General features: G+C 39.3%; 1 protein-coding gene across 1 annotated transcript in view; it reads left to right on the forward strand.

The window, feature by feature from the left end:
* LOC128667189 (zinc finger protein 585A-like) overlaps window positions 1-10265 on the forward strand; it is a 51082-nt gene extending 40817 nt beyond the window's left edge. Inside the window, exons 7-8 of the mRNA XM_053722118.1 lie at window positions 2165-2254; window positions 9368-10265. Coding sequence (XP_053578093.1) covers window positions 2165-2254; window positions 9368-10056 — 779 coding nt within the window. The 3' untranslated portion in view covers window positions 10057-10265. The remainder of the gene's footprint in view (window positions 1-2164; window positions 2255-9367) is intronic.
* The last annotated feature ends 4536 nt before the right edge of the window (window positions 10266-14801 follow it).

The following is a 14801-nucleotide window of genomic DNA, read 5'->3' on the forward strand; positions in this document are numbered from 1 at the left end:
GATTTCTGCTCTGTCTATTCTTCTACACAAACGTCTGGCAGAAGTTCCAGACGTTCAGGCTTTTTGTCAGGCTTTAGATAGGATTAAGCCTGTGTTTAAGACTGTTGCTCCGCCGTGGAGCTTAAACTTAGTTCTTAACGTTCTTCAAGGCGTTCCATTTGAACCCCTTCATTCCATTGATATCAAGCTGTTATCCTGGAAGGTTCTGTTTTTGATGGCTATTTCCTCGGCTCGAAGAGTCTCTGAGTTATCTGCCTTACATTGTGATTCTCCTTATCTGATTTTTCATTCAGACAAGGTAGTTCTGCGTACTAAACCTGGGTTCTTACCTAAGGTAGTTACTAACAGGAATATCAATCAAGAGATTGTTGTTCCATCACTGTGTCCTAACCCTTCTTCAAAGAAGGAACAACTTTTGCATAATCTGGACGTAGTCCGTGCCCTGAAGTTCTATTTGCAGGCAACTAAAGATTTTCGTCAAACTTCTTCCCTGTTTGTCGTTTACTCTGGACAGAGAAGAGGTCAAAAGGCTTCGGCTACCTCTCTCTCTTTTTGGCTTCGTAGCATAATACGTTTAGCCTATGAGACTGCTGGACAGCAGCCTCCTGAAAGGATTACAGCTCATTCTACTAGAGCTGTGGCTTCCACCTGGGCCTTTAAAAATGAGGGCTCTGTTGAACAGATTTGCAAGGCTGCAACTTGGTCTTCACTTCACACTTTTTCAAAATTTTACAAATTTGACACTTTTGCTTCTTCGGAGGCTATTTTTGGGAGAAAGGTGCTTCAGGCAGTGGTTCCTTCTGTTTAAGGTTCCTGCCTTGTCCCTCCCTTCATCCGTGTACTTTAGCTTTGGTATTGGTATTCCATAAGTAATGGATGACCCGTGGACTGACTACACTTAACAAGAGAAAACATAATTTATGCTTACCTGATAAATTTATTTCTCTTGTAGTGTAGTCAGTCCACGGCCCGCCCTGTCTTTAAGGCAGATCTAAATTTTAATTAAACTCCAGTCACCACTGCACCCTATGGTTTCTCCTTTCTTGTCTGGTTTTGGTTGAATGACTGAATATGACATGTGAGGGGAGGAGCTATATAGCAGCTCTGCTTGGGTGATCCTCTTGCAGCTTCCTGTTAGGAAGAGATATATTCCATAAGTAATGGATGACCCGTGGACTGACTACACTACAAGAGAAATAAATTTATCAGGTAAGCATAAATTATGTTTTTATTAGGTTTATAATGCTGTTTAGCATTTAAAGTCTTCATTTCAAATATTTAAAAATAATGTATTAGGTGTTACTTATGACAATTTTGAGAGGGGCCTGGAACCTAACTCCCTCACTTCCCATTGACTTACATTATAAACTGGGTTTCAATTTACAACGGTTTCGATTTACAACCATTCCTTCTGGAACCTAACCCCGGCGTAAACTGAGGGCTACCTGTACACCAGACAGTTTTATATTTCACAGGAAAACAGGAGCGCTTCCAAAAGGGAACTCGTCTCAATCCTTAAAACACTTTCATAAAATCCATAAAAACAAATAAAATAATACATACCCCTTGTACATATACCTTATGGTAACATATTATCCATTACCATATTTTATTCACCTGTGTGGTGCTCTCAACACCTGATGCATCCAATAGGGCTACGTAGGAGGAATTTCTGCCATGAAAACTGCTGCCATATAGGCAAAGAATCCAATGAGTATACAGACAATTGGATAATAGAAGTGAATTTGAAACTCTTAAAATATTATGCTCTGTCTTAATTACAAAGAAGAATTTGGGGTTTCACATCCTTTTAAAAGACCTCTCAGTGCAGTAGATTTAGATAATTAACAAGAGCATAATAAAAAAGACAATGCAATAGCACATACTCTAAATTTCAAATAAGCAGTAGATTTTTTTTCTCACAAATTAATTTTTTATCCATTTTCCAGGTTCCCTGTATCATGTGACAGACATCAGCCAATCACAGACTAGTACACGTACACCCTGTGGGCTTGTGCACATGCTCAGTACGATCCTGTTCCCCAGAAAGTGTGAATATAAAAAGACTATTTGACTGCTCAGTATACCAGAACACCTTATGACCATGTGCTGACATAATCTGTGTTCCACGGAAATCAATTTGATTCTCTGTATTTATCAATAGATCACCATGAAGAACATTTAGACAACTCTACTGAGGATAGAATAGATAATAGTATTCAGCTGGAGGAATCTAAATCAGCACCCTCTACAGGTGAGTGGTACAAAAGGCTGTGTAGTGTTTGGATTGAAACCTTTTTACACTGATGTTTCTACATTGTTATTGAAGTTATACAGCCAACTTGTGTTCTGTTTATTTAAACATGAAGATTTTTTTATTTTTTTTGCATGAAAAAAAGAATAAAAAACTGATTGCATTTAATACAGCCGTATTAGTTGTGTCCTTCCTGCTAATTCTGATTGGCTGATCGCTACTTCTACTAATTGGCTAATATTAAAGAGTGTGCATTATAAAGGAGTGCATTACTGCTCCTTCAACAAAGGATAGCAAGAGAACCAAGCAAATTAAATAATAGAAGATAATCAGAAAGTTGTTTAAAATTGTATGCTCTATCTGAATCATGAAAGAAAAAAAATGGGATTCAGGTCCCTTTTAAGTTAAGATTAGCTCATATTAAATTTGTTCAATGTTTGTTGCACAAATTCTCATTAAATTAATTTATGTTAAATTATGCAATTAATTAGTGTTTTGGATAGCTTAAACGGGCAGTAAGCCTACAAAATAATGTAATATTCTCCACATAGTGCAGAATTATATTACAATATCTTAGCGCTAACTTTATACTTTAAAGTATTACAGGCATATTTTATTAAAAAAGAAAAAATTCAGACCGCCGCTTAGTGCTCTACTGAGTAGGTCTGGCTTTTTGTCTAAGCGCATCTGGGCAGCTGTCTAGTCACAGCCCGGCCCGATCGCGCCATTACACTCAATGTAGCTTGCTCCCAGGGAAGGAGCAAGCTACATTAAATGTAATAGCGCGATTGGGCCGGGAGCACTGAGCGGCAGTCTGAAAAAATCTTTTTTTTTTAAATAAAATATGCCTGCAATACTTTTAAAGTATAAAGTTAGTTCTAAGACTATGTGCAGAATTATATTACATTATTTGGTAGGTTTACTGCCCCTTTAAGTAACAGAACATATTGTACGATTATATATTACTACACTGCCACTACCCATAATGCCACTCGGCTGCCAACAAATTCTGTGGAGAACACTGATGTGTGTGTACTTATAGCGGCTTTGCATATGTCCTTGTTTGGAGCTATTATTTCTAAATTTGTTTATTGTGCTGTTACTACGGATACAATGTCAACATTTCTCCAACATAGGTGTGTCCGGTCCACGGCGTCATCCTTACTTGTGGGATATTCTCTTCCCCAACAGGAAATGGCAAAGAGCCCAGCAAAGCTGGTCACATGATCCCTCCTAGGCTCCGCCTACCCCAGTCATTCTCTTTGCCGTTGTACAGGCAACATCTCCACGGAGATGGCTTAGAGTTTTTTAGTGTTTAACTGTAGTTTTTATTATTCAATCAAGAGTTTGTTATTTTGAAATAGTGCTGGTATGTACTATTTACTCAGAAACAGAAAAGAGATGAAGATTTCTGTTTGTATGAGGAAAATGATTTTAGCAACCGTCACTAAAATCCATGGCTGTTCCACACAGGACTGTTGAGAGCAATTAACTTCAGTTGGGGGAACAGTGAGCAGTCTCTTGCTGCTTGAGGTATGACACATTCTAACAAGACGATGTAATGCTGGAAGCTGTCATTTTCCCTCTGGGATCCGGTAAGCCATGTTTATTACGATTGTAAATAAGGGCTTCAAAAGGGCTTATTAAGACTGTAGACTTTTTTTGGGCTAAATCGATTGATTATTAACACATATTTAGCCTTGAGGAATCATTTTATCTGGGTATTTTGATATAATAATATCGGCAGGCACTGTTTTAGACACCTTATTCTTTAGGGGCTTTCCCAAAGCATAGGCAGAGCCTCATTTTCGCGCCGGTGTTGCGCACTTGTTTTTGAGAGGCATGGCATGCAGTCGCATGTGAGAGGAGCTCTGATACTTAGAAAAGACTTTCTGAAGGCGTCATTTGGTATCGTATTCCCCTTGGGGCTTGGTTGGGTCTCAGCGAAGCAGATACCAGGGACTGTAAAGGGGTTAAAGTTCAAAACGGCTCCGGTTCCGTTATTTTAAGGGTTAAAGCTTCCAAATTTGGTGTGCAATACTTTTAAGGCTTTAAGACACTGTGGTGAAAATTTGGTGAATTTTGAACAATTCCTTCATGTTTTTTCGCATTTGCAGTAATAAAGTGTGTTCAGTTTAAAATTTAAAGTGACAGTAACGGTTTTATTTTAAAACGTTTTTTGTACTTGTTATCAAGTTTATGCCTGTTTAACATGTCTGAACTACCAGATAGACTGTGTTCTGAATGTGGGGAAGCCAGAATTCCTATTCATTTAAATAAATGTGATTTATGTGACAATGACAATGATGCCCAAGATGATTCCTCAAGTGAGGGGAGTAAGCATGGTACTGCATCATTCCCTCCTTCGTCTACACGAGTCTTGCCCACTCAGGAGGCCCCTAGTACATCTAGCGCGCCAATACTCCTTACTATGCAACAATTAACGGCTGTAATGGATAATTCTGTCAAAAACATTTTAGCCAAAATGAACACTTATCAGCGTAAGCGCGACTGCTCTGTTTTAGATACTGAAGAGCATGACGACGCTGATATTAATATTTCTGAAGGGCCCCTAACTCAGTCTGATGGGGCCAGGGAGGTTTTGTCTGAGGGAGAAATTACTGATTCAGGGAACATTTCTCAACAAGCTGAACCTGATGTGATTGCATTTAAATTTAAGTTGGAACATCTCCGCATTCTGCTTAAGGAGGTATTATCCACTCTGGATGATTGTGACAAGTTGGTCATCCCAGAGAAACTATGTAAAATGGACAAGTTCCTAGAGGTGCCGGGGCTCCCAGAAGCTTTTCCTATACCCAAGCGGGTGGCGGACATTGTTAATAAAGAATGGGAAAGGCCCGGTATTCCTTTCGTCCCTCCCCCCATATTTAAAAAATTGTTTCCTATGGTCGACCCCAGAAAGGACTTATGGCAGACAGTCCCCAAGGTCGAGGGAGCGGTTTCCACTTTAAACAAACGCACCACTATACCCATAGAGGATAGTTGTGCTTTCAAAGATCCTATGGATAAAAAATTAGAAGGTTTGCTTAAAAAGATGTTTGTTCAGCAGGGTTACCTTCTACAACCAATTTCATGCATTGTCCCTGTCGCTACAGCCGCATGTTTCTGGTTCGATGAGCTGATAAAGGCGGTCGACAGTGATTCTCCTCCTTATGAGGAGATTATGGACAGAATCAATGCTCTCAAATTGGCTAATTCTTTCACCCTAGACGCCACCTTGCAATTGGCTAGGTTAGCGGCTAAGAATTCTGGGTTTGCTATTGTGGCGCGCAGATCGCTTTGGTTGAAATCTTGGTCGGCTGATGCGTCTTCCAAGAACAAGCTACTTAACATTCCTTTCAAGGGGAAAACGCTGTTTGGCCCTGACTTGAAAGAGATTATCTCGGATATCACTGGGGGTAAGGGCCACGCCCTTCCTCAGGATCGGCCTTTCAAGGCAAAAAATAAACCTAATTTTCGTCCCTTTCGTAGAAACGGACCAGCCCAAAGTGCTACGTCCTCTAAGCAAGAGGGTAATACTTCTCAAGCCAAGCCAGCTTGGAGACCAATGCAAGGCTGGAACAAGGGAAAGCAGGCCAAGAAACCTGCCACTGCTACCAAGACAGCATGAAATGTTAGCCCCCGATCCGGGACCGGATCTGGTGGGGGGCAGACTCTCTCTCTTCGCTCAGGCTTGGGCAAGAGATGTTCTGGATCCTTGGGCGCTAGAAATAGTCTCCCAAGGTTATCTTCTGGAATTCAAGGGACTTCCCCCAAGGGGGAGGTTCCACAGGTCTCAGTTGTCTTCAGACCACATAAAAAGACAGGCATTCTTACATTGTGTAGAAGACCTGTTAAAAATGGGAGTGATTCATCCCGTTCCATTAAGAGAACAAGGGATGGGGTTCTACTCCAATCTGTTTATAGTTCCCAAAAAAGAGGGAACGTTCAGACCAATCTTAGATCTCAAGATCTTAAACAAGTTTCTCAAGGTTCCATCGTTCAAGATGGAAACCATTCGAACTATTCTTCCTTCCATCCAGGAAGGTCAATTCATGACCACGGTGGATTTAAAGGATGCGTATCTACATATTCCTATCCACAAGGAACATCATCGGTTCCTGAGGTTCGCATTCCTGGACAAACATTACCAGTTCGTGGCGCTTCCTTTCGGATTAGCCACTGCTCCAAGGATTTTCACAAAGGTACTAGGGTCCCTTCTAGCTGTGCTAAGACCAAGGGGCATTGCTGTAGTACCTTACTTGGACGACATTCTGATTCAAGCGTCGTCCCTTCCTCAAGCAAAGGCTCACACGGACATTGTCCTGGCCTTTCTCAGATCTCACGGATGGAAAGTGAACGTGGAAAAGAGTTCTCTATCTCCGTCAACAAGGGTTCCCTTCTTGGGAACAATAATAGACTCCTTAGAAATGAGGATTTTTCTGACAGAGGCCAGAAAAACAAAACTTCTAGACTCTTGTCGGATACTCCATTCCGTTCCTCTTCCTTCCATAGCTCAGTGCATGGAAGTGATCGGGTTGATGGTAGCGGCAATGGACATAGTTCCTTTTGCACGCATTCATCTAAGACCATTACAACTGTGCATGCTCAGTCAGTGGAATGGGGACTATACAGACTTGTCTCCGAAGATACAAGTAAATCAGAGGACCAGAGACTCACTCCGTTGGTGGCTGTCCCTGGACAACCTGTCACGAGGGATGACATTCCGCAGACCAGAGTGGGTCATTGTCACGACCGACGCCAGTCTGATGGGCTGGGGCGCGGTCTGGGGATCCCTGAAAGCTCAGGGTCTTTGGTCTCGGGAAGAATCTCTTCTACCGATAAATATTCTGGAACTGAGAGCGATATTCAATGCTCTCAAGGCTTGGCCTCAGCTAGCGAGGGCCAAGTTCATACGGTTTCAATCAGACAACATGACAACTGTTGCGTACATCAACCATCAGGGGGGAACAAGGAGTTCCCTGGCGATGGAAGAAGTGACCAAAATCATTCTATGGGCGGAGTCTCACTCCTGCCACCTGTCTGCTATCCACATCCCAGGAGTGGAAAATTGGGAAGCGGATTTTCTGAGTCGTCAGACATTGCATCCGGGGGAGTGGGAACTCCATCCGGAAATCTTTGCCCAAGTCACTCAGCTGTGGGGCATTCCAGACATGGATCTGATGGCCTCTCGTCAGAACTTCAAAGTTCCTTGCTACGGGTCCAGATCCAGGGATCCCAAGGCGGCTCTAGTGGATGCACTAGTAGCACCTTGGACCTTCAAACTAGCTTATGTGTTCCCGCCGTTTCCTCTCATCCCCAGGCTGGTAGCCAGGATCAATCAGGAGAGGGCGTCGGTGATCTTGATAGCTCCTGCGTGGCCACGCAGGACTTGGTACGCAGATCTGGTGAATATGTCATCGGCTCCTCCTTGGAAGCTACCTTTGAGACGAGACCTTCTTGTTCAGGGTCCGTTCGAACATCCGAATCTGGTTTCACTCCAGCTGACTGCTTGGAGATTGAACGCTTGATCTTATCGAAGCGAGGATTCTCAGATTCTGTTATCGATACTCTTGTTCAGGCCAGAAAGCCTGTAACTAGAAAGATTTACCACAAAATTTGGAAAAAATATATCTGTTGGTGTGAATCTAAAGGATTCCCTTGGGACAAGGTTAGGATTCCTAGGATTCTATCCTTCCTTCAAGAAGGATTGGAAAAAGGATTATCTGCAAGTTCCCTGAAGGGACAGATTTCTGCCTTGTCTGTGTTACTTCACAAAAAGCTGGCCGCTGTGCCAGATGTTCAAGCCTTTGTTCAGGCTCTGGTTAGAATTAAGCCTATTTACAAACCTTTGACTCCTCCTTGGAGTCTCAATTTAGTTCTTTCAGTTCTTCAGGGGGTTCCGTTTGAACCCTTGCATTCCGTTGATATTAAGTTATTATCTTGGAAAGTTTTGTTTTTAGTTGCAATTTCTTCTGCTAGAAGAGTTTCAGAATTATCTGCTCTGCAGTGTTCTCCTCCTTATCTGGTGTTCCATGCAGATAAGGTGGTTTTACGTACTAAACCTGGTTTTCTTCCAAAAGTTGTTTCTAACAAAAACATTAACCAGGAGATTATCGTACCTTCTCTGTGTCCGAAACCAGTTTCAAAGAAGGAACGTTTGTTGCACAATTTGGATGTTGTTCGCGCTCTAAAATTCTATTTAGATGCTACAAAGGATTTTAGACAAACATCTTCCTTGTTTGTTGTTTATTCAGGTAAAAGGAGAGGTCAAAAAGCAACTTCTACCTCTCTCTCTTTTTGGATTAAAAGCATCATCAGATTGGCTTACGAGACTGCCGGACGGCAGCCTCCCGAAAGAATCACAGCTCATTCCACTAGGGCTGTGGCTTCCACATGGGCCTTCAAGAACGAGGCTTCTGTTGATCAGATATGTAGGGCAGCGACTTGGTCTTCACTGCACACTTTTACCAAATTTTACAAGTTTGATACTTTTGCTTCTTCTGAGGCTATTTTTGGGAGAAAGGTTTTGCAAGCCGTGGTGCCTTCCATTTAGGTGACCTGATTTGCTCCCTCCCTTCATCCGTGTCCTAAAGCTTTGGTATTGGTTCCCACAAGTAAGGATGACGCCGTGGACCGGACACACCTATGTTGGAGAAAACAGAATTTATGTTTACCTGATAAATTACTTTCTCCAACGGTGTGTCCGGTCCACGGCCCGCCCTGGTTTTTTTAATCAGGTCTGATAATTTATTTTCTTTAACTACAGTCACCACGGTACCATATGGTTTCTCCTATGCAAATATTCCTCCTTAACGTCGGTCGAATGACTGGGGTAGGCGGAGCCTAGGAGGGATCATGTGACCAGCTTTGCTGGGCTCTTTGCCATTTCCTGTTGGGGAAGAGAATATCCCACAAGTAAGGATGACGCCGTGGACCGGACACACCGTTGGAGAAAGTAATTTATCAGGTAAACATAAATTCTGTTTTTGGTTCATCCTGTTATTTAGACGTAAAGGAATCAGCCTATCAGAGCAAATCTATATAGTGATCTCACATTGGTTAAAATATGCAGGTATGGTAGATTTTATTCTATATCTTATTATCTTTCAGAGTACTCATTTAATACAGATGGCTGTAACAAGTATACAACCGAAAAATCCAGCGCCATAGACTCTCTATGTGAAAACATAACAGAAAATAATTCCAGCTTTGCTACTCAACATACTCAAAGAAAATGGTCTGACAGATACTCACTGAAAGAATCATTTAATGAGGGATGCAATCTGAGACCTATCCGGCGATCTCATCAACCCGAGCCTAATTTCATATATTGTAATGAGGCACCATCTACTTCCAGGACTGTTAACATTAAAGAACCGGTTATCTGTACACAACGTAATAGTAAAAGTGAACGTGACACTTACTGCCAAAAATCAAAGTCAATAGATAAACCATATATCTGCTATGAATGTGGAAAATGCTTCCCTTATAAGTCCATGTTTGTTAGACACAAGAGAACCCATACAGGAGAGAAACCTTATGTTTGCCAGCAATGCGGAAAAGGCTTTGTTCAAAAATCAGACCTTGTTGTGCACAATAGAACCCACACTGAAGAAAAACCTTATGTTTGTCAGCACTGTGGAAAAGGCTTCTCTCGAAAATCTGGTTTGTATATACACCGTAGAGTTCACACAGGAGAGAAGCCATACGTTTGCCAGAAATGCGAAAAAAGCTTCACTCAAAATTCTAAACTGGTTGCTCACCAAAGAACTCATAGAGATGGGAACCCTGGTGTGTAACATGAATTAGCCGATATATTTTTGACAAAAATAGGCCAAATATTTTTTTTTTTACAAGACCCACTACAGGAGAAGTCAGAGGCTTTTCTGATGGGTTTTGTTTTTTTAAAGATTATTTCTTAGAGGTGCAAAATGTTGTTTGTTATTCATTTGCAAAACAAATACCTATTTTGTCTAAATTTAATTAATTAAAGGGAAAGTCTACTCCAGATGTTTTATTGTTTAAAAAGATAGATAATTCCTTTATTACGCATTTTCCAGTTTTGCATAACCAAGTTATATTATACACATTTTACCTATGTGATTACCTTTTATCGAAGCCTCTGCAGACTGCCCCCTTATTTCAGTTCTTTTGACAGACTTGCACTTTAGCCAATCAGTGCTGACTCATAAATAAGTCCATGTGAGTGAGCACAATGTTATCTATAAGGCACACATGTGCTGTCTAACTGTGAAAAACTGTCAAAATGCAGTGAGATAAGAGGCGGCCTTCTAGAGCTTAGAAATTAGCATATAAGCCTACCTAGGTTTAGCTTTCAACAAAGAATACCAAGAGAACAAAGCAAATTTGATGATAAAAGTATATTGGAAAGTTGTATAAAATAACATGCCCTATCTGAATCATTTCAAGTTTACAAAGTCTACTCTATAATCAATCCCAGTGATGCAACCCAACTTCCCCAGCCTATCTTTCTGTGAAGACCATGTGGGTACAATGTGTCCAATTTACGTATCCACTTGGCTTCTTTCTCTTAAAAGTTACTCTTCCCATCTCTACGTAAGGGAGGGACTCCATCTACAACCTGGAAATGTAATTGTTTTTTGCTATGGTTTAATAATGTAAAATGGTGCACTACATGTGTGCAGGGTCCAATTTCCCAATTGCAGGCTAATGTCTACATATCCTATCCATTACTTGTTGGTCGGTCTCACCCACATAATCCAACCCCCATGAGCACTTTATCACATAAATTAGAGTCACACATATAGCAATCAATCTTAAAGCATATATCAAAATATCCGCCTCAATATACTTCTCAGTCGCCTTGCTTAACTGATGCATCCGATCCCACCACTCTTTTTTTTTTTTATTATTTTTCACGAAATCAACTAATACATAATTACAGTACAAATATCATAACAAACATGATATGAGCATTACAGATAGTAATACGGTGATATAAAATAAAGATTTCTCAGTTTTTACATTATTGGATCAATAAATTAAAGGGCCAGTAAACATAGAAAATAATGTTATATAATTCTGCACATAGTGCAGAATTATATAACATTATATTAGTGCTAACTTTATATAACATAATATTGCCTGTTAACTTTTATTAAAAAAGAGTGTTTTCCAGACCCGCTCTCTGTGCTCTACTGAGCGGGTCTGTTTTTTTACACTGAGCGCATCTGGGCAGCTGTCTAGTCACAGCCCGGCCCGACCGCAGTTTGCTCCTGCTCTGTCTGACAAAAATGTTAACTAAAAATTCAAACAATTATCACATTACAATCTGTTTTGTACTGTGGTTTTGTTACAAGGGAATTATAATGTCAGTCACATAACCTTATAGTTACAATATACTTTCCATTTATTTAAATCATTTTTAAAGTGACCATTTTTAAAGTAACAAAATACTCTATATCTGTTTCAAATATAGCAGCACAGATACAATTTTCTCTTATTGTATGCCTCTGTTAAAGTTTCTGAACAATAATAATAATAGAAAAAAAATAATATATATATATATATATATATATATATATATATATATATATATATATATATAGTTTCTCCCTATCTATGGTCACCTTCGGGACACTATTCTATAGAATAGTTTCTGACAATACTGGTAGTGCATACCCTTCTTTCTGGAAGGGTTTCAAATTTTCTTTTTGTATATCTAGCGTTTGAGACCTAATGGGTCCCAACCATTTTGTTAAATAATTTTTAAGTTGTCTTTCATTTTTTTATTTCAAGATGTATTTGTTCTATAGTTAGCTGGGTGTACATATTTTGCACAAATTCTGCAATGCTGGGATATCTTCCTGATTTCCAGTACTGCAGAATTAATTTTCTAGCTACTTGTATACCGGTGATTATTAAATGATGTTCTTCTCTTAAAGGTTATCTAGAAAAAATAAAATACTTGCAGGTATAAGAGATCATTTCTGTATCAAAAACTTATTTGAAATATCTTAGTGCAGTACCAGAAACAATGAAGGATATCTGCATATGAAGCACGGCAGTAAAAACATTCCCGCTTAGAATTTTTATCCGATTTGGCTAACTGCTTAGGGGTGATATATAATAGATTAATAAGGAAGCTATGTGTTTCTTTCCATGATATATTCTTATGGCCAACCATCAATATACTTTGTTTAAAATCTTGTGCAGACACCTTTGGGAGTAACTTCGGACATTTATTAGTACAAGTTTATATTTGTATCTCTCCTAACATTCTCATGAGAAGGCAAAAAGAAGCAGCACCACCAATCCTAATGCAGGCAGGTTTATTCAGCTTACAAGACAGCCAGACCAATAACATCAAACAACGTTTCGGACACAGTCCTTAGTCATGTATGGCAATACATCAATAGAGCATACCTTAAATACTACACATGCCCCACCCACAACCAACCAGATGTACCTAAGTTAACCCCTTATATCAATCATACAATGTGTAACTCAGGTTAACTCAATCCTACTCAAAATTATCCCCTAGAGAACACATGGATGAATATTTATACAAAAACAGTTAAAATAACAATGTAGCATATATCATAAAAGAGAAATTTTAAAGACATACAGACAGGTCAAAATCCTTATTCATACCTTTTGGAAACATTGTATCCAATTTATTATTCCAAAAGACCTCTTATTTTTAGGATTTTAACCCTATCCCCACCCCTACTAGGAATTTTAATGTGTTCAAGAACCTGAAATCTAAATTGGTTAAGATTTTGGCCAGCGGTCAAGAAATTATTAGCCACAGGTGCATCAACTTTCTTTGTTCTAATGTTACTTTTATGTTGGTTGATACGTTCGCGGACACTACGGGTGGTCTCACCAACATACCCCAAACCACACTTGAGATTCTAAAAATAAGAGAGGTCTTTTGGAATAATACATTGGATACAATGTCTTTAACTTTAACTGTCTTTGTATAAATATTTATTCCTGTGTTCTCTAGGGAATATTTTTGAGTAGGATTGAGTTAACTTGAGTTACACATTGTTTAATTGATATAAGGGGTTAACTTAGGTACATCTGGTGGGTTGTGGGTGGGGCATGTGTAGTATTTAAGGTATGCTCTATTGATGTATTGCCATACATGACTAAGGACTTTGTGTCTAAAACATTTTTTGATGTTTTTGGTCTGGCTGTCTTGTAAACTGAATAAACCTGCTTGCATTAGGATCGGTGGTGCTGCTTCTTTTTGCCTTCTTCTGTATTGGGGTTTTATGCAAGACCCTTGTTGCTGGCACACCATTTATCATGCCCAGGTGCTGGATACTCTGGACTTCCTAACATTCTCATGATCATTCTGTACCAGTGTGATATCGAATGATGGCCTGCCCGAAAAGTTTGAATACCATCTTCAATTGGCCCTGGCTCAAAACTGGAAGATTGATTTTGTAAAAGATAACTAAGGAATTGTCTAATCTGCAAATAACCATATAAATGATGCTTTGGGAGTTTAAATTCTGTTTGGATCTGGGTAACGATTTTAATCACCCCTGTCTCTTGATCCACCAACTGGGCTAGATATTCTAGTCCACTTCTTTTCCATATATGGAATATACTAAAATTTAAACCTGGAGTAAAGTCTTGATGTCTTACGATGGAGAGATATTTTGAGAATCTAAAGTCAATTCTGAGTTCTTTGCAGAACTTTTGCCATGCAATGATTACATTTCTAATAACACTAATATTTAAAGCCAAGGATGGTAATTTGGTTATTGGAGTATGTAACAGGGCTTTTAAAGTGAAGGGTTTTATTAAGCTTTCCTAAATTCCCACGAATGAAGAGTGGTTCTTTTCCATAACCCAATCAATTGCTGTTTTAACCATTGTAACCCAGTTATATATTTTAATATTTGGGAGTCCCAACCCTAGATATAGGACATTTTTAGATAACTGTGGTTTTCTCTTCCCCCATAAAAAAATATTGCATTCTTTATCAAATTTCCTCAAGTCAGTGTTCTTTATAAAAATTGGTATATTCTGTAACAAGTATAGTAACCTGGGGAATAGGAATGTTTTTAAAATTGTAATCTTTGCAGATAATGATATGGGTAATGGTTTCTATTTTTCTATTACAGTTTTACTATACTGGAAGAATTTTTCAAAGTTTGCCGTATACCATAGCCTGGGGTTAATGTTTAGGTACAGTTCTAAATATTTAATTTGTTCAACCTCTTGAAAGGGGTGGGCAGTGAAAAAGTCTTAAGATCGGTATAACCACAATAATTCAGATTTCCCTTGATTCACTTTATAACCTGAAAAATACCCATATTTATTAATCATATATATCAATGATGGAATACTATAGGCTGTTTTAGACAGAAAAGGTATAAAATAATCCACATAAAGGGAAATAATTACACTCCTGTTTCCTAATTTAATACCATCCAAGACTTGTCTAAGCAGTACTGCAAGTGGTTCAATCGAGAGGTTAAACAGTGGTGATAGTGGGCATCCTTGTCTGGTACCTTTGTTAAAACTATTTTTGGAGATAGTT

Source organism: Bombina bombina, chromosome 7 (assembly GCF_027579735.1).
Source record: "Bombina bombina isolate aBomBom1 chromosome 7, aBomBom1.pri, whole genome shotgun sequence".
In the NCBI taxonomy this organism is placed as follows: Eukaryota; Metazoa; Chordata; class Amphibia; order Anura; family Bombinatoridae; genus Bombina; species Bombina bombina.